Source organism: Vipera ursinii (assembly GCF_947247035.1).
Source record: "Vipera ursinii genome assembly, chromosome: 2".
NCBI lineage: Eukaryota > Metazoa > Chordata > Lepidosauria > Squamata > Viperidae > Vipera > Vipera ursinii.
The window spans coordinates 56,496,576-56,522,117 of NC_139513.1; the positions used below are offsets into that span (position 1 = coordinate 56,496,576).

The 25,542-nt window shown below is 39.5% G+C and overlaps 1 protein-coding gene across 1 annotated transcript in view; it reads left to right on the forward strand.

The window, feature by feature from the left end:
* Window positions 1-20,936: 20,936 nt before the first annotated feature.
* The window catches only part of DENND6A (DENN domain containing 6A), a 34,889-nt gene continuing 30,283 nt past the window's right edge, over window positions 20,937-25,542 (forward strand). Inside the window, exons 1-3 of the mRNA XM_083351610.1 lie at window positions 20,937-21,290; window positions 23,599-23,637; window positions 23,715-23,757. Coding sequence (XP_083207736.1) covers window positions 21,102-21,290; window positions 23,599-23,637; window positions 23,715-23,757 — 271 coding nt within the window. The 5' untranslated portion in view covers window positions 20,937-21,101. The remainder of the gene's footprint in view (window positions 21,291-23,598; window positions 23,638-23,714; window positions 23,758-25,542) is intronic.

A 25,542-nucleotide genomic window follows, 5' to 3' on the forward strand; every position in this document is an offset into this window, starting at 1 on the left:
CTGTAGTACAGCTAGCCAACTAGACTTATTTATTTTATTTATTTATTTATTTTATTATATTTGTATACCGCCCTTCTCCCGAAGGACTCAGGGCAGTGAACAGGGCACATATAAAAATACAGAGTACAAAAATTAAAAAAGAATTAAATAGGAGCCCGAGCTAAAACAATAGAATAATATAAAAATCCACAATAAAAACCCCAACACATCCCCCATCAGGCCAGGCCGGCTTGTTCAAATAGATAGGTCTTCAGACCACGTCGGAAGGAGCGAAGGTCAGGTGCCATCCGGAGCTCAACCGGCAGCTGATTCCATAAAGCCGGGGCGCCCACAGAGAAGGCCCTCCCCCTGGGGGCCACCAGCCGACATTCTCTGACCGGTGGCACCCTGAGGAGGCCCTCTCTGTGGGAACGCACAGGGCGGAGGGAAGTTGACGCCGGCAGCAGGTGATCCCCGAGGTACTTAGACTATTGGTTAAATTATAATTTAGGAATTAATTTCTTCAGAAAAAAATGATAGGGAAGAAAGCAATACAATCACAAACCAGAGTGGGTCTTGTACAGTAGAAGGATTTTCTCTGCCTGTTTTTCACTGCTGCTTCCATCCCCAGGTGCACAGGGAGCTATTTTCAAAACAAAGAGGCTAGGGGAATGAAATAGCTTTGCATGCGTGTTGCCTCACTGAGCTACCATGATTTGTTTATTTCAATAATTCAAGTAAATAAAAACAAATAAACAGGAATAATTGACTTACAAAGCTCAATAAAGTTTACTAGGTTACCAAGTGAAACAGTAAATTGTCAAAACTTGTCTGTAGTTTGCTAGGTGGGGCCCTTAATGATGATTAATGCTGAATCTTCCTTGCTTTGTCACATAAACAAGCCAGATGTGTTCATACCAGCGTATTAACCTACAAACTAACTAAATGCATTACACTAGTGCTGTGCATAGCTTGAAAAGAATTGCTTTGAACTTTGCTCAAACACAGCACCTTTGTATGCTTTATTAAATCACAAGAGGCTTCCATGAGAGTCTGAAAAATATGCTGCTATTTTTAAGAATTGCATTAAACATATACTGCTTTAATAATTTACTTCATTACAGAAGCAGCAAAGGCATCCTGAGGATTGAGTGCTTTTATCAAAAAGTTGAAAATAACATCACACCATCACAATGCAACCTCTACCTCTTAGATGCCTGGTTGTTTATAACCGACACAACATGCACAGAAGAGGCAGAGCTTGTGTTGCCTCACCGCAAGGCCATTTTCATCATTTGTCCCTCCTTGTGGATGCTCTTGAGCAGCAACGTCATTTTCACACTTGCACAAAAAAATTGAAAAAAGACACTCAGATTTTAATGAGCTGCAGAAAGGTATTGTGTTCATTCTAGATCCAAGTACTTCTTTTTTTAATCATTTCTGAAGCATGTATAATTACAGTTCAGTGTAGTGTTTTACGTAATGTCAACTGACATGGTCCATTTATGGTGTGTTTTGATATATCTGAAAAGTTAGTCATTGCTATAAAACACAGTTAAAATAACAATGATATGTTGGGCAAAATTAGTCCTTTTAAAACATCTGACTAGATATGCCTAGGTACGCCTATTAGAAGGCATCAAATTACCTATCCTTTGTCTATGCATTATTAATCTATATATGAAGTTTCCCTACCCCTCACCTCGAGGTCTAACAGTTTCTCGCATTTTTTCATCTCCTTCATTACTTTTTCACTCATGCAGTTGCTTATCTAGCAATTCCCTTGTCTCTGACTACGTCTTTTATTAACTCATTAAAATATTTAAATCCTGCCTTTCCTATAAGCAATGCTTCCCAAACCCAGGTAAACTACCCCAAATTGGGTAAAAGTGGTTTGGGGGGGGAATAATGACACACAAACCCATCACCAGTCACAACAGGGACATTGAAATAAAGGCTTTCTGCTAAGTAGTTTTGGGTAATGGAGGATAAAGTTTGGGAAGCATTGCTCTTTAGTCGAAAGCAGACATGTCAAACACAAGGCCCGGGGGCCAGATACGGCCCACAAAGTGGTTTCATGCGGCCCACGAAACCATCCTGGAAACAGTGAGGGAACGGCCCCCGCTGCCTTGGTCCTGGCCCAGAGACCCTCAGATCTGTCCCACTCCTGCCCAGGCCCCCATAGGCACCCTTGATGCAAACGATGTACAGCTGGCCACGCCCATCCAGTAGGCCATACGCACTTTAGCCTCGCCCACCCAGTAGGCCACGCCCACCCAGGCCACACCCACCTGGCCCCCTGAGGGCAACCGCAATGCTGATGCAGCCCTCAATGAAATTGAGTTTGACACCCCTGGTCCAAAGCATTACAGGGGCGGCTCACAATACCAAAACACAGAAATGTAAAAATAATAATTGTTTAATTCAGATTAATTTTGATACTAGGAGATGGTTGAAATTCCCTGTGAATCTGTGGGAGAGAATAAATGTTAAAAGTAATGTTAATTTAAAATGGATATATGCAACTAAGTCGATACCCATGTTAATATTTTCTAGATACTTTAAACATTGCTAAGACAATGAGAAAATTTGTTTTGGATGGATTGATACTTCTTTTTCTAAATTACACTTTTGATATGAAGATCTTTTTTAATCTACAGTATATTGATTTTCAACAATATTATTGGACATATGTTTCTATTAAGGGACGCGGTGGCTCAGTGGGTCAGGACGCTGAGCTTGTCGATCAGAAGGTCGGCAGTTTGGCGGGTCAAATCCCGAGTGCCGCGTAACAGAGTGAGCACCTGTTACTCGTCCCAGCTTCTGCCAACCTACCAGTTCGAAAGCACGTAAAAAATGCAAGTAGAAAAATAGGGACCACTACGGTGGGAAGGTAACAGCGTTCCATGCGCCTTTGGCATCTAGTCATGCTGGCCACATGACCACAGAGATGTCCTCGGACAAGCGCTAGCTCTTCGGCTTTGAAACGGAGATGAGCACCGGCCCCTAGAGTCGGAAACGACTAGCACGCATGTGCAGGGGAACCTTTACCTTTATGTTTTTATTTCTTTTTAGAAGTCATCTCCTTTATCTCAGCTATCATTTTGGACACAACTCCAGAGATATCTTGGAAGGGACTAATCAAAATTCAGATTTTTTTCCCCATTAATAAAGACCACAAGAGTTGTTTGGATATGTTGTAAAAATAACTATACTTTTGGTTAATCCTGATTTGAAAATTTCAGGTATTTTTGGGGGGGGGAGGGGCTTTTGAGCAAAAAATTATCTTACTGCTTTACAGTATTTTCCGGCGCATAAGACGACTGGGCGTATAAGACGACCCTCGACTTTTGAGAAGATTTTCAAGATTTTTCGTCTTATACGCCGGAAAATACTTACATGCCAGTTGCCAACTGTCCGACATAAGCCCGATTCAGACCCGTCTGATGCAGATGATGCAAAGCCCTGCCGGTTTCCGCCCAACGCCGGACGGCTCCGCCGGTGCTGCCTTGAGAGCGAAGGGCGTGAGGTGCCTGCCACAGCTCCCCGAGGACTCCTTAACAGCTGGGGAGCGCGCGCATGCACAGGACTGCCCTGCCGGCTCCCGCCCAATGCCGGACGGCTCCGCCGGTGCCGCCTCAAGAGTGAAGGGCATGAGGCGCTTGCCACGGCTCCCCGAGCACTCCTTAGCCGGGGAGCGCGTGTGTGTGCAGGACTGCCCTGCCGGCTCCCGCCCGACGCCGGACGGCTCTGCTGATGCCAGCTCAAGAGGGAAGAGCGTGAGGCGCCTGCCACGGCTCCCCGAGGACTCCTTAGGAGCCGGGGAGCGCGTGCGTGCACAGGACTGCCCTGCCGGCTCCCGCCAGACGCCAGCCTGCCCTGCTTCCTCCACAGTGAGAGGGGAGGGCGTGCCTTCCCGGGCTCGCTGACTTGCAGTCAAGCCGGAGCCGAAAGGGGCTTTTCCTTCCACCCACCCTTTGGAATTGCTCCCGGGGTCTGGCGTTTGCAAAGGGGAGGGGAAGGGGCTGAGAGGCTCTTGGGGGTGGGAAGGGAGAGTCACATTGGAGCGGGGACTGGACTAAGGAGGCTTGAAGTTGCTTTGCAAGAACGGGGGCGCTCAATTGATTTACGTACTATTTTCCGGCATATAAGATGACTGGGCGTATAAGACGACCCCCCAACTTTTGAGATGATTTTCATGGGTTAAAAAGTCATCTTATATGCAGGAAAATACGGTATATCTAATGTTGATCAATCTTTAAAACATTTGAACTGCTTCAAGAAGAATTTTTTAGATTGCCTAAAATTGCTGAAAGGCAATATTCATCTAAAATATCTTTTGACCAAAACTTATATTAGCATTGGAAAGAGTTTTCAGTTATACTAAACTAACTCCATATTTTGAAGTATTAAGATAAATTGAACATCTGCAAGAAATTTGGTATAGAGTTGGAATATCCTCTTTTAACAAATCAATAAATAGAATTTTAAATAAAGCTAGTTGTATATCTTCTTCTTTAATTTGTATTCTACATTTATTATTTTTATAAATATGGTGGAGACGCTATCCAACACACCTTCTCCTATTTTTCTGTACAACAACAGCCCTGTGAGGTGAGTTGGGCTGAAAGAGAGTGACTGGCCCAAAGTCATACAGCTGGCTTTCATGGATAAGCAGCACTTGAACTCATGGTCTCCTGCTTTGTAGCCAGGTGCCTTAACCACTAGATCAAACTGGCTTTCTTTATATAACTTTTACATTAAAATAATTCAACAGAACATTTTGTAAGTTTAGTTGATACTTATCAACTAAAGGATATTTATAAAAGACTAAATGACTTAACTTAAACTATTCAGGGAATACTGCCTTATATAATTTGGGTTTATTCTATAGTTGTGACATATTTCTAAAAGATTCTTATGAATATTCATATCATGTTAGAAAGAGAAAGTATGACATTATACAACATTAAATTATATACTAAAAATCTAGAATTCATTCATCAAAAATTCTGTATCTATAACACACTGAGCATAGTATAAGAAAATTGTTTTAGTTCAGTTGTCATGATTCCGACGGATGAAACTTCAAAGAACTTCGAGGCATTGTTTACCTTAAAGAATCTTTATTCAAGAAGCATAGCATCAGTACTTACATAGTCAAAGCCAAAATCTGAATTCCCCTCCCCTGAGCACATAGTATCATAGCACAATTCCCTCCTCTAATTTACAGTCATAAATCACATTCTCCGATTAGTTTGAAATGCAGGCTCTCCCTCCAGTTCTCCAGCCCGCCAATTCTTATCATCTCTTACCTACCCATCTTTTATAGCGATTCAAATTGATCCATTTTTACCATCTGGTTAAGGTTTAAACATTGGTTGTTGTTTTTTAACTATGTTTATCCATCAGTATGTTTTAATTCTTTTTAATACCTTTTCTACTTCTTTCCTTAGAGGGATAAAGCAATACATTGAAAAATAGTATCAATAAGTGAACAGGTTTATACAAGAAAAAGCAATCCTTTAATACTGTACCTTGGTCCTCAGTCATTTGGAGCTTTAAAAATCAATAGAACTTTGAATTCTACCTGGGAGGAGTCTGTAAACGAATGCACTATTTTCAGCAAAAGAAACAAGCGTCTACTGCCTGCAGCTCTTCTTATAGATCCCATGTGAAGTTTTGACCTAGTAAACCACTTTTTCCCTCTACGTTGCAAATATTACAGCGGGCAGATTTGGGCTGCAAGACCAGCCACTGCTAGATAGTAACAAACAAGGTTTTGTTTTTTCATGATCTCATAGGCATCATCCATACTTTTGCTACCCAGATCGGTTAGTCTTGGCAAACACACAGGTAGCTTTACTCTCCAAAGAGCAGGAATGTTTTGCATGACATCTCCATGCTACTTTATGAGCTCACATTATCATAAGAGCCAAGCTGGCACAAAGGAAAGGTCGATCCACTCGAATGTTTTACTGTCACAGCACAGAACTTGTAACTGAAAGCTCATAAGCAGAAATAAGGGTACAAATAGTCCTCTACAATGCAGGTTTCATAACAAATGTTAACCAAGAGGCATTTCCTTTGAAAAATAACACCCTCTTAACTAGTAGCCTAAAAGCCATAGCCTCCATGACTCTGCTTAATTTCCACTTCCGGGTTTGTGACTAGTACAGTACCTTGCTGCATTGAGGCTTTGCTATCATAAGCTCAAAATCAGGAGTCTGGTAGCACCATTCCTATTTGTGTCTTATTAAAAGTCATAAGCTTCTGTGAGCTGTATGCCTGCTGATGGAATTGCCTTTTAATAAAATGTGTTAGAAAAGGTGCTACCAAACAACTTCTAATTTTTTTTCCATCATAAACTAACATGGTTCTCCTCTTACAACAGTATAAGTTTGATGCATTTCTTTTTCTCTCTATAACTCCATAACACATACGCAGGCATGGCTAAAGATAGGCAATCTTGTCACGTCGTCTGTTGTCGAAGTACAACACCCAATATCCCTAACCAGTATGGCTAGTAGTGATGGATGTCAGAAGTGGTTGATCAGCATTATCAGTAGGATCGCAGTCTCCTCTAAACAAAATAAATTTCTTTTCTTAAGCTCCACTCATTGATCTACACTACTGTGTAGAAATGAGTGCTCACCCTAAGGAATCCTATCAAATGTTACAGTCTCAACCCAGTCTTCAGATACATACCACACAAGCCTATTATACAGGTAGTCCTTGACTTACAACAGTTCATTTAGTGACCGTTTGAAGTTACAACTGCAAAAAAAATGACTTATGACTGTTTTTCACACTTACGACCATTGCAGAATCTGCATGGTCACATGATCAAAATTCAGATGCTTGGCAACACTCATATTTATGACAGTTGCAGTGAGCCAGGGTCATATGATCACCTTTTGCGACCTGACAAACAAAGTCAGTGGGGAAGCCGGATTCACTTAACAGCGTTATCTTACCAACTTCTGTGATTCACTTAACTGTGGCGTGAAAGGTAGTAAAACGGGGCAAAACTCACTTAACAAATGTCTCACTTAGCAACAGAAATGTTGGGCTAAGTTGTGTTTGTAAGTCGAGGACCACATGTACTTGTTTTCTCAATATTTGAACTGTATATTTGAAATATAACTTTTGCATTATAAATTCATTTGTAGTTTCAAAGATGTTATATAAAAATAATTTTGCATTTCTTTGTGTAGGAAACTGACATCCAGTTCTGCAAGTACATTTGCCATAATTGCATAATAATTATGCAATAATTTCCCTTATCAAAGAATCAGAAAGCTAGAAGAGAAAATTTAGGCCATCATTTCCTACACCCTTCTCAGTTCAGGAATCCAAAGTAATTATCTGGAATACATCCAAATTTCTACCTCTAGGTTATTGCTTTGCATACAGAATTTTTATCCTAACCTTCAATCAGGTTCTGGGAGAATAAAAAACAGGTCATGCATTCTTCCATTGGCCACATTTTCAAGGAGTTATATTCCCTCTCGGTCTCCTAATCAATATTAAGTATCCAATGGTACTTAAAAATTTGTGAAACCTTTTTTTTATTTCAATACTTTTGCATAAATATGACTTCAAATGTGATGTATTCTCCACACAAATCCTAAAACTCTTATCTAGTAAGAAATGAGTCAAAAACATGCAGATAATCCTCAACTTACAACCACAACTGGGACCAGAATTTCCATTGTTAAGCAAGGCAGTTGTTAAATGAGTTGCACTAGATTGTGTGATTTTTTTCCCCCTACAGTTGTTAAATGAATCACTTCGGTCTTTAGGCAAATCCAGCTTTCCCCATTGATTTTGCTTGGTCAGATGCAGCTGGGAAGGCCCAAATGCAGTCATGTGACCCCGGAACACTGCAATCATCACAAATACATTGTCAAGGACAGGAAATCAGGAGTCCAGGCAGTTCAAATGAATATATAGCTTTATTGCATAGTAAAGCTCTCTAGAAGAATCTGAATTAGTAATGGTGAAAGTGAGGTGGTGATAGCTAACAGTCGACGGAATTGAAGGTGGGCTGGACTCAGATCTCTTGTTGGCACAAAGGGACTCAACACTAATGGTGCATTTGACCCCTCCTTTGGCTCAGCCTGGTCATCTCCTACATACATGTTGGTTGTATTTACACCTTGACTACGATTTGGATCACACGACAGTAAAGAAATATTGAAAATTCAAAAGGTTTCATAAAGGTTTAAGCACAACAGCACATGCTTCTTTCCATCTTTCCTCATACAACTTTGTTGCACAGTGACTACAAGAATAGGATACCAGTCCTCAGGGTGGGATCCCACTAATGGAGAAAAGAGCTGGCTTTTTTCTACTGATGATCTGGGAACGGTTCCTTTATTGCTACATGTTAAAATTGCATTTGCCTTTTTTGGCAGTAACTTCACACTGCAAATTTGTATTCAGCTAGTGTTCAAACTACCCAAGGTCTTTCTTTTTGCATATCCTGGTACATTTCATATTTTTCTTTCTTTTGGTATGTTTTAAGTTCCACTCTATTACTTTCAACCTATTTCTCCAACCTGTAAATTCACTTTTAACATCTTCTAGAATATTAACTATTCTCCAACTATGTTTTGAATTGCCTGCATTTCTGATAAGCATTCTTTCTATTCATTCATGTTACTAATAAAACACAAACAATACAGTAGGTGGGTCTTGACTTATGAGCCTACTCATCAGAGTCATAATTCATAAAAATGGGTTGACAAACCTGATTTTATGACTGTTTTTGCAGTGGACATTTAGCAAACATTGCTGTTGTTAAGTGAGCCGATGACTTGCTCTGGGTGCGGTTTTGCCAAAAGGCGGAAGAAAATGCCAGATGTTGGCAAACCATCATAAACTGCAATCATATGACCATGGGACATTGCAAACAGACATAAATAGGACCTGGTTGCTGAATGCATGAAGTTTGGTCATGGGACTGCAAGGGGAACCCAACCATTGGAACCTTGACTTCAGGTCATAAGTAGTCCCCAGGTAGGTCCATTATAACTTTGAATGTCACTAAGTGACTGATCATAAGTAAAGGACTACCTGTATGAGATCTTGGACCAAACTTTGTGGCACCTACACAATCCCTTATTCCTGCTTGATATAGATAAAGTACAGAGCAGGGGTCCCCAAACTTGGCAACTTTAAGATCTGTTCTGGGAGTTGAAGTCCACAGGTCTTAAAGTTGCCAAGGTTGGGGACCCCTGGTACAGAAATACACTCACGCTCTTTGTAGGAAAACAGCTTTATTATTTAAAAAGTTATCTGAAACATATATTTTTAGTAAAATAAAAATATTACACATGTAATTAAGGGCATTCCTAAGAATTTGGAGTCTCATATTCTATGATTTAAAGAAGCTAATTATGACACATGTAGAATATAATTATAATATCCAATGTGGAAAAACAGGTAAATGTTGTTTAACAGTTTTTTATTTGCTATCCTCAGTAGCTGTTTGCTACAATTAAATAGCTAGTTCACATTCATTCAGGTGGAGCTGTGAAAACAGATAGGAAAGTTTGCCACCCATTCCAAGAATTATAAGATAAAGAGATTAACATAATACGGTAGTCATCTCAGTAAGATAAGGAGACTCCATATATTGCATGTCAAAATATAGGAAAATTTGAATGAAATTAAATTGTCTCAAACTCTCAGGATAATTAGCTAATTTTAGAAAAGATAGACATTTAGTTTGAAATTCAATATATCAGTTATTTTAATTTGGGATACATATGCCCATCTGTGAACAGTGAGATATCATAAAAATATCTAAAATAAAATAACTGCCCATTTAGTTTTGTTGAAAGCCAGCACCTACCCACCCTTCTAGAGAAGGAAATACTTTGGGGAATATTAAAAAGGTAGAATATTATATTTCCCCAAAGGAATAATGGAGAAAAATTTTAAAGGCAGCCCCTGCCCCCAGGAGAAACTCAGGAGGCCAGCCCTGAGAAATGCAGTTTTGGCAATTCAGAAAGACTGAGGCAAATCATTCATAAGCAAAATGCCTTCATCCCCACAGCTGAAGGTATTAAGAATTTACCTAAAATCTAAGAACAGGACATGACCATTAGGACATAATAGGATTAACTCACCACAAGACTAGCAAAAGACACAAGAGCCCATCTCATTGCATAAACCAGAAACATGGCAATCTAGTCCCTTTTGAACTGCCATCTGTCAGAAATGGTGTAGGGACTTCTGCTTGGGCAGAGGGGTGGACTAGATCAGACATGTCAAACTCACAACGTCACACGACGTCGCATGATGTATCGGAGCTTGTTTTACATTGCTGGCAATGGAGTGGGTGCAGTTTCCTGATGACGCGTCTGGCCCGCAGGCTGGAAGTTTGACACCCCTGGACTAGATGATCTACAAAATCCCTTCCAACTCTGTTATTCTGTTCTGTTCTGTTCTGTTTTCTGTTCTGTTCTGTTCTGTTCTGCTCTACTATACTCTATTTCCACTTCAATGTCTCAGAGCCCCATAAAGATCCATCCATTGATTCAGCCATTTGGTCAGCTGTCCCAGAACCACATGCTGCTGGTGATTCTGCTCATCATTAAACCTTCTTTGCAAATAGCCAGCCTCCATTTTATTTCCAGCATCTCCATTTTATTTACTCCCAGCTTGGAACTGGACCTGTTGATTTTTCTTTCAACAGTTTTAATCAAACACCCATCTAAAGGTAATTTTTAACTGGCTAGCAAAACTATTTACTTCATTGACAAAGAGAAAGCTACAAAATTTGGTTTTCTTATGATTCCCAACAGTAACTCAAAATTTCATTAAGTTTGTATATTAGCTGAATTCAAACAGCACAGCTGACTGAATGTGCCATTATTATAAAATAAAAGATTTACCTGGTGTACCAGCTAAAAACAACTAATTCGTGGGGGTTGGAGGACAACTAACCTGTTTTGTTCATGATCATACATCATGGGAGTTCTGGTTATTTTGTCAAAGTTTTCAAGCAAACAATAGTGGTCCAAATGGGTTAAAATAACTGTGATTACAATGGGATAAATGTGTAAAAAAATACCCAGAACCAGTCCTGTTTTATGATGCCATTGTAAGAATCCATCTGTAAGATTGTTTCCAGATCCTGGAAGAGAAAGCAAATAACTTTTTTATATCTGTTATTAAAAGAAAGCCTCAAACAACCGGTTGTTGTTTTTTTTACAGGTTTTGTTTTGTGTCAGTCTTAATAAACAAATGTGGAAAATAAAAAACAAACAAAAAAACAATGTTTTCAGGTTGAGCCAATACAATATAGGACTATCATATTAGGTTGGGAAAATCTGGGCAATCATTAGATCACAGGTCTGCAACCCGCGGCTCCGGAGCCGCATGCAGCTCTTTCAGCCGTCTCCTGCAGCTCCCAGTCCTCTGACATGTGCAGTCCAAAAAAAAAAAAAGTGGGACTAAAAAAGTTCAACCAATCAATTCAAATATGCAGGGTAGGTGCATATCTCACCTTGGCTCCACTCTTCAGTCAAACCCTGTTCTGCACATGCGCCCATGTACGCGCATGTGCACACATTTTTTGCGGCTCCCAGTTTTTCCTTTTGTGAGGGAGCCGGTTCCAAGTTGCTCTTTCACTGTTTCAGGTTGCTGATCCCTGCATTAGATGATATCAGAGAGCCAAGTGTGCATTGTGAAGGTGGTAACAATAAGTACCGTAATTGTATATAAGTTTCAAATTATATAATTTGGCTGAAATAGGAAATGTGCTCTGCTGGAACTTGGGACAAGTAGTTTCTCAATGTGGGAAATCAGCTTTGCCTGGATTCCCAATCCATCAGCTGTTAGGAAGCTGCCACACTAATCAGATGAATGGCTTAAGCAGCATTTGATCATTATCCCATGGAAAAATAAATGCTGCAAAGCAAGGAGGATAGGGTATGGGTCCCAGCTGGCTACTAATCCTTGTTCTCCCTTTTGGTCAACTGGAAGAATACTAGGCAGCTAGCATTCCTTCCATTAGCAGGTACTCCATAGTATTCCATTAGCAGTTCCCAGGACTGTGTGGCTAGCAGAAGAGAGGACATTTGCAGGAGGGTTCAAAAATGTTTTTGAAGATAGGGTGATACTGATAGCTTTGTGGAAATTAGAATATATGGTAATTTACATATATTTAACAAGTGACTAAATCAGGAGTCAATTCTGAAAGTTCTTATCCATAGTAGCAGTCATACAGATAAGTTGGCAATAGAAATTGGACCTCTTTAGGAACATAAAATTAAACATATTATTCTTAAATAAGATAAATCCCCCTCTGGCTAATCACATTTTCTGAAAAAGTCCTTCTGTTCTGCAGAAATTGAAAATGTTTGGTTTAATTTTAATGTGGTTAACTAAGATCATTTAAAGGCAAATTTTAAAAATTAGTCTGTTTCCTGTTTTTCCCTTATTAAACATTTATTTATTTATTTATTTATTTATTTATTTATTTATTTATTTATTTATATTTATATACCGTCCTATTCCCTGAGGACTCAGGGCGGTTTACAGGGAATTAAAAATCCAAAATACAAAAATTAAGAACAAATTAAAAAGTATTAAATTAACCCTGTAGTCAGTTAAAAAGAACCCCTAATTAAAAATTCCTCCTCAGTCTATTAATATTATTTTAATACAATTTTTAACATCAATATGTGTATAAATTAGATTTTCCTACTTGCAGCAGTGCATTTTAAAGTATTATAATATGTAGCCAAAAATTTTTTTGAATTTGGGTGGTTTTGGTGTTGTCTTAATGGAATTTTGAGCAAACATGCTTGTTTCCAAAAAAGATTAATAAAATTGCTTTGAAGTATACAAATCTTGCACTGTTGTTTTTATTTATACAAAACACATATTTTGATGAATGGATGTTTCCCAGATGTGCTGATCCGAGTACATATTTCTGATAGAAGTGTTCTTTCCTGTTTGCTTAATTACAACATTTCTCCTTTTTTTTAAACACACACACACACACAGACACACACACACAAATAAATGATAAAAGAAAGAAGAGCATCACCATCTCATCTGAAAAAGGTTCTAGAGTTTATATTCAGCTATAGTCAGCTATGAAGAAAATTCAGTGTAAATCTTTGTGTGTCAGGTAGATTAAAATGTAAAAATATATAATCGAATAGCTCAGTGTTTAGATTCTAAATTAATGGCAATATTTCATAATGCTTGTACAAAAATAGGTAGGTTAAGTTCTTAACTTAAAAGTATTATGCTCCATATGACTTAAGGCAAATTAATTGCTACAGAAGGAAATATTGAATTTAGGCAATAATTTATATAAAAAAATCTGTACTGTACTATAGACAACCAGTTCTGCTTACATTAATCTAGTTAGACTTTGCTACTGTCTGGCACATTGCCACTAAATATCAGCATTTTTGCAGAGATATATTTATTTTTATCCTTTCAGAAAGAAAAAAAATACCTAGATAAGATACATACATTAAAGATGATTTAGGAGTAACAAGCTGCTATGGATTTCCAAAAAATACTTTTAGGCTGACTTATGAAAAGTTAAAAAAAAAAGTCCCTTTGAAATATTTTGGCCAAATGCATCTCAGAGTGCTAAAACTAGAATTGTATAATACAGTAATCAATAGATTGTGTACACACACAAACACACACACACACACACACACACTTGTGTGCATATCAATAAGCTGGTTCGCATATCACAGTAACTTAATATGTGGTCTTGCTTTAGTTTAGCAAGTTATACAAACCCAGCCACGATGACGATGAATTATAGTTTAAGGCATTGTACAAGCCCAGTCAGTCATTAAAATTTGAATAAATAAAACAAGAATTTAAGAAGCAGTCAACATACTTTTGCTTCTCACAATGACCATCACAAGAAAAGCTGCTAAATTAGGAGAAGGAGGCAAGGGTTCACTAGAACAATTTGCAGATGAGGTCATTTCATCAGATTTATTTCAAAAAATGTTTGAAAAATTTGGCAAAAAATGACAGCAGTGGTTAAAAAGGAAATGGAAGAAGGACTTGCAAAAATAAAAGTTTTGAGAAAAGTTAAGAAGATTGACAAATCTGTAGTACAACTGGCTACAACCTTAAAACAAATACTGTAACTGACACAGTGGAAGTTTTGGAAGGCAAGCAGAAGTTATAAACAGAGAGAGGGAGAAAGATTTGGACAATTTGGCATTACTGGAACTGACAGAAAAAGAATTTTGCTTAAAATTTAGAGCAATTCCAGAACAATGTAGGAGGCTAACAATTCTCTTCAGCACTAATGGATAAAAAGCTAGAAAAAAGCTATTGAAGATTATTTCAATACATGATTACTGTGACAAGATTATTATATACTCAGGGAGGGGAAGATTTGACACTACCCACTTTGAAGGAAAACTTTGTTAAATATTATTTTATTTGTTTATATTTCACATTTCTGAACTGCCCATCTCCCTCAAAGCTGGACTCTGATTGGTGCACAATATAGCAACAAAACATAAAACAGTATATAAAAATTAAAATGCTAGTTAAAATTTTAGAATTAAAAATTTAAAAATTTTCGAGGCAAGAATAATTAAATCCTGTTGAAAATTAATTGACAAAGGCAAAGGAAAGGATCTTATGGCATCAATCAATTCCATGACTGCTCCCCATGCAAGGTCACAGAGCCATTTTTAACCCCTTTTTGGAAGTCCAGGAGAGTAAGAGTCCGCCTCACCTCCAGGGAGAGAATATTCCATAAGATAGGGGCAATGGCAGAGAAGCTCTCTTCCTAGATCCTGCCAATCAGAACTCTTTGATTGATGGGCTCTGCAGCATATCTTCCCTGACTGATTGAGTGGGACAGGGTGATGTTCTATAGGTAGCCTGGCCCCTTGCCATGTAGGGCCTTATAGACCTTGAATTGGACCCAGAAGCAAATTGGCACCTAATGCAGTTCGTAGAACACAAATCCTACATGTGCTCTTCTTTGGGCATCCAATACAGCTCGCACGGTTTTGTTCTGTACCAGCTGAAGAGTTCAGATACTTTTCAAGGGTAGCCCCATGTACAGCGTGTTGCAATAGTCCAAATGGGAGATAACAAGGACATGAGTGACTGAATGGAGAGCCTCCCTAGCCAGGAAAGGCAATACTGGGGCACAACATGAAACTGAGCAAAGGCCCACATAGCCATGGCCACCACTTTTTCAAGCCGAAGCCATGAGTTCAAGAGGACCCACAAGTTATGCACCAGATCTCTCTAGAGTAATGGAACCTCATCCAAGACCAAAGATGATAAACTCATGGATACAGATGGGGAGGTGGGAGACAGGGTGACAATTGTTCAGAAGGATAGGAACCAGTGATACGAGTCTTGAGTAGGAGGCATATCAGTGTCTTTTTAAAAGGAGCTGGGAACACCTCCTCCAACAAGGATGAAGTCATTATTTCTTGGACCCACACACATGACACCTCCTGGGTGGCTTTAATCAGCCAGGAAGGATATGGGTTTAAAATGCAGGTGGTGGTATTTGCATTCTGCCACACCCTGTCTATTTCCTTAGATCCAACAAAATCAAAACATTTCCAGATAATTGGGTAAGTCTGCTCCCTGGGCATCTCCACAGGACTTGCACCATGCTTGGTATCCAACTAGGAATGAATCTGAGCAATTTTATCTTCCAGATGCCTGAAAATTCCTCCTTTGAGTCACCCTTTCCAAAAAGAGTGCAGGTGACCTTAAAGAGGGCTGCTAAGTGACAGCTGTGAATGCAGTAAGAGTGAAGAAGTATTGTTGCTTCACCACTTTTACTGCCACGAGGTAAACCTTATAAGCAGCTTTAATTCGTGTTCAGATGAATTCATTCTTTGTTTTCCTCCAGTGATGCTCTTGGCATCTCTCGACCCTTGTCAACTCCTCAATAAACCAAGAGTGATGGGCTAGGAGAGGCCACATAGGCACAATCTTTTCTAAGGCTCCGGCCAACGCCCTATTGCAGACATCCATTGGGGCCTCTGAAGGATGATATAGCAGATCAGCACCTATTTTCCCCAGCTTTCTTTGAAGCTCAGTTGGTTCCATCAGTTGCTGGGGATAAACCAGTCAAATGAATCTAGCCTCACTGGGAAGTCCAGCCTCCCTACACAGGGGGGCAGTCCAAGAGAGCCGCAAAGTCACTGGGGCATGATCTGATCATGACAGAGGAACTAAGGAAAGCTCTTCCCCCAGGTCACGTTGCTACTGTTCCGATGAGAAAACCAGGTCTGGGGTGAGGCCATTGTCCCAAGTCAAGCCAAGAAAGGCCCAGGGCCATCAAGGAGGCCATGAACTCCTGGGCTGCTTCATATGTCCACCCCAGGGATGAAGTCCTTGGGATGAAGTACCCCAGAACCATAAGCCTAGGAAACACCACAGACAGCCCTGAGATGTCCTAAGGAATTTAGGCATGGAAGTTGCTATGCAGCAGAGAGGCTGGTATAGTAACAACAATCCCAATTGCTCCCAAGAGCCTAACTTCAGGAACAGGGTCTCACAACCAACAATTTGTGGAGCAAGGCCCCTGATGGCTACCAGAGATTCCTGGATTATAATCACTACCCTTCCTCCCCTGCCCTGGGGTCTCAGCTCCTGCCAAACCCTAAATCTAGCTGGGCATATTTCTGAGAGGGCCACCTCCCACTAGGCCTAGCCAGGTCTTGTAAATACATGCCAGGTGAAAGGAACTATGGAAACAAGATGTTTCTCTTCAAGCAATTACTGATTTTGTACATAATTATTAACTCAGCTAATCTACTTTTTAGACATATCTACTGAGTAATGTGTAGAGTCTCTAGGATTGGTTTCAGCTAGAATTGACAATCCAAGATTGAAAAGTTGAGCTTTGCACAGGAGGGAGGGGATCTTTTTAAATTCACATTGTCTGTCTGTACTGCACGGTGATAAATGAAGTACATGAGGAGTAATAAGTTTAATTGCATTTAATTACATTAAATTATAATCATTTTAAAATCAAACTTCAAAGTAAATCAAATTTTGTTAACTTTCTGAGTCTTCCCACTTCTTCCTCCCAAGCCTGTCTATGTTTTGGACTACAGTATGCCCTTAGCAACTACAATCTGTGGCACTGCTCATCCTTGTTCTCCTTGTGAAAGATGTAACAGTAATGGATCTCAGCCATATGTTTAAAATTGTAAAGTTTTGACTTTTGATTGTAAGTTGCTTTTAAAGACCCAGCTATTTAATAATTTCAGTCATTGAAATATGCAAGATTATCAACGGGCAAAAAAATTTGAAATAAAAAAGTAGATTGAAAGATAGAAATATAAATTATTATTGCTATAAAAATTCCTGTCTACTAAACTGCATTCCAGAAAGTCTAATAATCGGGTATAATAATAATAATAAATATAATAAGAATAAATATAATTAATAACAATAATAAGAATTATAATGCATCATGAATGCAATTTTAGAAGGATTATCATAAAACTAAAATACCTGTAATATACAGTGGTGGGATTCAGCCAGTTCACACTAGTTCAGTAGCTAATTTTTTGTTGCCCGAGCCCAGAATGGACTTCCAGAATCGGCACCCACACAGAGAACCGTTTGTTCACATATTTGAATCCCACCACTGGTAATATACATTTCATTTTATTATACCATTAATAGTTTTGTTTGTTCAGATTTATTTAATGCAATTTGTATGCTGGATGATAAATTTTTATAATTTAGTCTTATAATTTATTTTTACTGGATTCACACATTGCAGTTCACATTACATGACTTTATCTTAGTGTGTTTTATGCATTCAACACATGACTTAGTAAACAATCCCTGGCTTAACCTGGTGTTCTCATTCATCAATGGATTTCAGTATTTAGAATCCTTACTCTTTTTATCGTCTGACACTTCACGTTCATAGTAAACATTAAGCTCCATCTGGTGCCAGCAATGGGTAAGCCATCTGAATGGTGTCACATGATGCAGAAACCAAAATCAGCTTGCTGCTGACTTGTTATTTTAGATAGTATCCTAGAACCTTTGGCCAACACTTTTTGTTTGTTTTTTAAACATTAATTTTGCTTAAAAAAACACCATTGGTATTACAAAAGGGAAAAAAAGCCTTTTAGACAGTACAGCACTGCAAAAAACATTAATTGCATAAAGTGAACCCAAGTAGATCCAGTACCACTTTCATTTCAAAAATTCAAAAATTGTAGTCATTTATATGAGGAGCAAATTAATCAGTGGAACAATTTGCCTCCAGAAGTTGTGGTGGTGCTCCATCACTGGAGGTTTTTACAAGATTGGACAACCATTTGTCTGAAATGCTATAAGGCAGGGGTCCCCAACCTCCAGGCCACAGCCCACTGCCAGGCCTTGAGCCGTTTGGACCTGGGCCGCAGAAGAAGTGGTGAGCATGCATGCATGCATCCCCACTTGTGTGAGTAGTGGGCGAGTGCGTGCTGTCCCGGCTGCTAGCACAGAACTATCCCCTCTTCCCCCCCCTCCATTGGCTGGGCCGCAAAGCCAGAAAAGTTGGGGAACTCTGGCATAGGATTTCCTGCTTGAGCAGCGGATTGAACTATATAAAATCTCCAAGGTCCCTTCCAACTCTGTTATACTGTTATTTTGAAAGAAGCTTCATTTCCATCAATGCACGGAGGAAATTTCAAGTTACCTTGCAATAGTAATTTTTCTTGAGCCAAGATACACCCACAGTGGAATCCTTGAGTGAATTCCAAGTCCCATTCATTAAAATAGGATTTTGTAAGTTCATTATGCGAAGTACACATGAAGCAAAACCATGTTTCTTACTCATAGTCACTATTATTTACAACATATTATTATAGACCACAGGAAGATTCTCTCATAGTGCTTCTATGCTGATGTCAATTATTTCCAGTTATCCCACAATCAGTTATTTCCCTTCCCAACTATGGGATTTAGGTTGACGTTTACATGAACTTTTAATCTTAAATGACACAGATACAATTACTAAACCTTGAATGAGGATGCCCTTCTGGAAAATTCAGCACTGAATATAGTGGCCCATCCAGGATGGCCACAAATCAGGGGAAATTGCCCTAAACATGCTTATTGCTACATCACTAAGTGATTGTGACTTGCACTAGAAAAGTGCCTCAGCCATATAAATGAAAACTCTGAGCCAGCCATTGTCTTAACCGAACCGACTGTTCAGGAATGATGTAGAAAAACTAGAGGAAATAATGCTATGCATCTCTGAGCTATGACAATATGATTAATTTATGGTTCAATGTACCCCGGCAATCTAGAAAATTTAGTTTATTGAATAAACCAAGAATATCATGTAGACGGTTTTGCAGCATGAAAACTTTAACCAAATGAGTGGATTCCCTGAGCAGCTTGAGCCCCAAACATAGTTTAGGAATTGACTAGCCTTGCTGATGCAGCACTCTAAGCCCAAGCCATACAAATAAATGGCTCATGTAGCACACAATTCAGTGTTTCACATTTTAACCACTTGGAAAACCAAACAGAAAGCTTAAAAGACAAGTTCCATTTATTTTATTAGAAAACTAACTGTATCATGTAGGGCCTGAAGAAGCAGGAAGTAAGCAATCTTCAGTTAATATGGATTTTAGCCTCACAAAACCATCTTCTATGCAAGTAAATAACTGTAGCTGCGATACTGATGCGCTTTACCAAACGAAGCCTAGAAAACAACATGGTACTTACCATAATTAAAGGTAAAGGTAAAGGTTCCCCCGCACATGCGTGCTAGTCGTTTCCGACTCTAGGGGCCGGTGCTCATCTCCGTTTCAAAGCCGAAGAGACGTCTCTGTGGTCATGTGGCCAGCATGACTAGATGCCAAAGGCGCACGGAGTGCTGTTACCTTCCCACCATGGTGGTCCCTATTTTTCTACTTGCATTTTTACGTGCTTTCGAACTGCTAGGTTGGCAGAAGCTAGGAGGAGTAACAGGCGCTCACTCTGTTACGTGGCACTCGGGATTCGACCCGCCAAACTGCCGACCTTCTGATCAACAAGCTCAGCATCCTAACCCACTGCGCCACCGCGTCCCTGGTACTTAAATTACAGCACAGTATTTCATCAACAGTGAAAAGTCCTATCCATTTATAAAGCATCAGAAGAGTGGAGAGAGGAAGTCTGTCTTGCTGCAGAGAACTAGATCAATTGAGAAGTCCTTGGTGCTCTCTGAGCTTGTTTTCTTGCAGACATTTCATTACCCTAACTAGGTAACATCATCAGACAGACAAGCAAGACACCAGAATATAAACTGACAACACTCCTTAGTAGCACTGATGATGTTACCCAGCTAGGGTAATGAAAAATCTGCAAGCAAGCAAGCAAGCTCAGAGAGCACCAAGGACCCCCCTATTTCAACCCTGAGCTACAAATATTCTCCTTCATTGGTACTAGACCAGGGGTAGGCAACCTCGGCTCTTTTATGACTCATGGACTTCAACTTCCAGAATTCCTGAACCAGCTTGGCTGGCTCAGGAATTCTGGGATTTGAAGTCCATGAGTCATAAAAGAGCCGAGGTTGCCTACCCCTGTACTAGACCAATTGTCGGGATCTTCCAGTCCTCCAAGCTGGAATACCAATGCGTCCAATTTAAGAAACCAGTTCTTAAACCCGCACGTTCTGGACTGAACTTAACTGGGATGCTGAAAAAAAGGACATTTCTCTGCATCCATAGCACCCTTGCTGTTTCCCAAGAATCTTGCGTTCCATAAAAGGGGGAGGGGAGAGAACCTTTCAACATCTTCCCTTTGTATCTACCACATTGCTTTAGAAACTTCCTTTCCTCCGCGCAACTGTACTTTAGTCCCCTCCCTTCGCTCCATTCCCCCCCCCGCATTACTAATTTGGACTCTTCCACGTCCCTCCTTTCGAATCGCTGTGGATTTTCCCACAGAGAGTGGGGGAGGGTTGCCCCAACGAGACGTGCGTCATGCGGTCCTGCTTCCTCTGGAGTCGGGGCTAGGAAGGGGCAGCGCCGCCTCTTAAATTGAGGAGGAGAGGAGCTCGGCCGGGTGTAGAGACTGCGGCGGAGGCGGTGCCGGAGCCGACGCCGCAACCCTGCCGACCCGCCATGTCGCTGCAGAAGCCGGCCGAGGGCGGAAGCGGAGGATTGGCGGGTTCTCCAGGGGCGGAGGAAGCCGAAGATGGCTCGCCCAGTCCGTCCTTGCCGCCGCCGGTGTTGCCCTGGGACCGCTTCTCGGCCTGGCTGCACTGCGTGTGCGTGGTGGGCTTTGATCTGGAGCTCGGCCAAGCTGTGGAGGTGGGTGACGCGCCACGCCGCGCCGCGAGGGGGCTAGGTCGGGTGTTCCGCCCGTGCCAGCCGGTCCTCGGGCGAGCCAGGGACGGCGGGCTAGGCGAAGGTCGCCGGGGCAGAAAGCCAGGAGGGCCTTTTCTGCCTTGTGCTTTTTAGGAGATGGGGACCGCGGAGGCGGCGGCGGCGAACGACGTTTGGTGGGTTGCAGAGGATAGGCGCCCAGAAAGCGGGAAGAGGCTCTTTCTTCTCCCCCTTTGGTGCAACAAACAACTCTAGCGCAAGAATTCCGCTTGCCATTGAATGATAACTAACCTTTCTGTCTGGGGTTTTCATTCGCAGGTCTTTTAATACAAGCAGTGTTTTCATGCAGGCTGGAAAATAAACAGGTTTTTTTAAAAACCCTTTCAAATAGATTCACCTATGGGTTTCATTTCTGCCCTTCTAAAATGCTCCAGGTTGCTTAATGGCAACTTATGTAATGTTGGTTTATTTATATGGCTGTTGGTCCAAATGTGGTGTTCAGAATGGCTGTAATTTTTAGAGACATCCCTGAGAAATATAGGTACCTGCGTGAAGAACTCCACACACTGGATCTCATTGCTGATGGTTTATTCCAAAATTAAGGCTTATTAAGCCTTCCAGATAGATGTTTGTGTATGTGTGTGTGTGTGTGTGTGTTTAACTTCCCAGGACAAGCAGTGCAATCACAGAGGCAGCAGTTTGCAGGTCTCCCATTTCTTCTGGTCATGACTGTTCAGTGTCTTTGCTGAATTGTGTGCCTTCCGAGCCTTCATACCATGTGTTAAATAGTTAAAGAGATAAGAATAGCCAAGGAAGAATGGAACAGTTAAGACAGGAAAATGAAAGATAATCTGGGATTTGAATGAATATGCGGTTGCAAATGAATTGCCTAGAAGCCACATTGAAACTATAATGTTCCGTTTGTTGCTACTTGTATTAAGCTAATATTTGTGATTAATATTAATCACAAATATTAATATTTGTGGTTAGGTTTTGTTTCAAATAGGAGTAATTGAGCATGTGGCAGGAGTTAAATATATGCATCAGGCTAGTTAATTTCCGTCCTTAAGAGTTTACTAAACATGAGTTTGCTCTGGCCTGGCCTAGCTGGAAATAAAACCATGGCTTTTGTTGTTGAAAAGGAATAGGGGTAAAGGGTAATTTTATTCAATGCAGCTTAGTGTTGATAGACGTAGACTGACATTTATGTTGTTAAACTTACCATTCTTATCTGCCCTGGTCTGTACTTCTGAAATGTCTCCATAAATTTATGTTACAAATTGAAAACTGTATACAGTTTTCTCGGACTGTATCACTAAGATTGTAGTATAGTGATGTTTCCTAACCTGATGCCCTCCAAATGTGTAAGATTTCAGTTGCTATAATTTTCAGCCACATACTAAATAGATTAGTTAACCCCATTTTTTATTTTTTTATTATTTTTTTATTATTTATTTTATTTTTATTATTATTGAATAAATAATAACCCAGTATTAAGTATTCCATAGTTCTGAGAGCTGTTAGAAGAAAAAGGAATTGCGACATGTATTTACTAAATAGATCTTAAGTTAGAGTTTAATGAAATTATAAACATCTTGTGACAAGTCACAATTTCATAACACTTTTTTCCTCAACAACATTCATGAACATAGAGTTTGGGCATTAAGTAGCCTAGGGACCCAGGTTGGTGAGCTTTTGGATTTGATGAGCACATTTGGAATTTTCCATACATATTATAACAAGTTGCAGAAGTCTAATCGGTTCTCTATCCATTTCCCTTATCCTCTTAATTTCCACAACTGGATTTTGCTTTTCTTAGGGACAGGATGGCTCACTTCCCCAAAAAAGCATTTCTCCAGCTTCCCCCTTTAAAAAAAACTGTTTGGAGCCCAAGTTAGAGTAAAAGATATTTTTATAAATCAGAAGAATGCTATAGATTTAATAAATGAAGCATGACAGTTTAACACTTTTTAAAAAATACTATAATAATTAAGGATAAGTATTAATTTGTGTAAGGAAGCCAGGGAAAATAGGTTATAAGCATGCCAGGTCTTTATTTGACATGATTGTTGTTGGAACTGCTTGGGGAAATATTAATTTAGAAAAATCTTATTGGAGGCATTTGGTGTTGAATATGTGGTATCTTTGAATTACTGTAGGAATATAGGTTAGCAGTGTGTATGTTCCTTTTTGGTAATAACCAAGGGCCCAGTCATATTGGTACCTGGTCCTGTGCACTATGTGATAATAAGAGTACCTTCGTTTCTGGACTGATAGAGATTCTCGTTCACAGGTAATATATCCACAGCATTCAAAACTTACGGATAAAGAGGTGAGTAAAACCATTAAGAAGACATTTATAAAATACATTTTCCCCTCCAAAATGTAACTTCTATTTTTCTCCCCTAGAAAACCAATATTTGCTATTTGTCTTTCCCAGATTCCAATTCAGGTAATCAGATATGTATGTTACTTACATATATGTTTGTATAAGTTATTCCTGTTTAGCTAGAAATGTGCAATAGCTATTATTTTGTCTTTCTTTCAGTTTTATCAAGTGAAGTATAAGTGATAAGTATACTTTCACAGACAGTCAAAATCTAGGAAGCTGTTGGGTTAGAAGGTATACAATAATTGGATGCCAGAATTATGTAAAATATTTGGAAGAGGATTTTCTTCACAACTGCTTGTAGTAGTATTCAGAAGGCTGCATTTCTTAAAAGTTCAGGGTCACAGCTTAGAAGCCTTGTCCACCAGAAGTGCCTTCTGCATATGCGCATGTCTGCCCTGAACACTTAGACATTGCCTCAAAAGGCCGTGCTGAGCTTCTAAGAAATGTGGCAGGCTCAATACTCCCAGCAGGAAATTTTGAGAAATACTTTGCTTGCTCCAGAAACTTCCTCTCAATGCTTCACATAATCTTACTAATATTGATGGTAGGCTTAAGGCATACATTGTACTAAGCCATAAGGTTATTTGTTTTTTTTAATATTGCATATTATGAGAATTCATTTAGTCTATAAAGTATGACCTAGTATGTTGTGCCAATGCACCCAGTTTTAATCTAGTCAGTAATTGTGGTTAAGCAAACCATAACTTAGCATTGAGTGTAAACTCAACGGTACCAATGTAGAGATGCAAAAAGATGCATCCAGAGGAGGATCAGTAATATCAAAATGGTGGGGACAATGTGGCAATCAAAGCCCTGCCCCTTGTTCATGTGTTTCATGTGTGCAACATATGTCAAAAGTGGTGGGGCTTCAACTGCACTTTTGTACCTGTCATTTTGATTTCATTGATACCCACCACGTACGTACACTGCAAATGTCTAGACACAAAGATTGTAGGTACAATTGTATGTATACCTATTCAGAAGCAAGTCCTACTGAAATCAGTGAGATCTGCTCCTCAATAATGTGCACAATATAGTACTGGAAACATCTTACATCCATTCCATAAAAATAATTTCAATTTGCACTGAAAGTAAGAGTTTTGCAGATATCTTAATTATTAGAAATCACTTAGTTTAAAATTACATGCTTGTAGTGCAGATGAAAAAAAAAGTATTTGTGGTAGTTGAACCTGGAATTTTACATAATGAACTGTAGTTGTTGGCTTAAGTGATTACAAATTTTTAACTGAGATTATTCAGTATTTTGTATGATACATTTCTTAATTTTCATTTTAGAAATTTTATATATATTCAAACTATGTACAGTTTGGCTGCTTGGACTATCTTAAGATGACTATACTGTTTTGAAGGCAATACATATAATATTACAAATGATAATTAAGAATGTGGGCATCCATAGGAAGCAAATGGGAAGAAGCAAATTACATGTTTGTAATCACATCATCACACAAATACTTTGAATCATCAGAACAGGCACCTGTGTCATTTTGGCATCATCTTAGTTAATTGTGGATACCAGCGGCTAAGAATATTTTATAATATTCAAAAGGATTCAGATTAATCTCTAGCCCGGAGTAGTAGTTTAGGCTGGCACCTAAGCATAAGGTTACTTAAATAAAACTGTTTATAAATTACTGAATGTATTAAAATGTTTTTTAAATAAATTAAAATGCTTGTCAGTTGTTACAAATACTTTGGATGTTTTCCTGGAATATAGGTTACAAGGTTTCTTTTTTGTCAGCAATTTGGTAAACATTTTGTAGACAATTCTTAATTTTTCAAGCCTTTTCCTTAGAGGCTCCACTAATGTTTTCATAATAATGG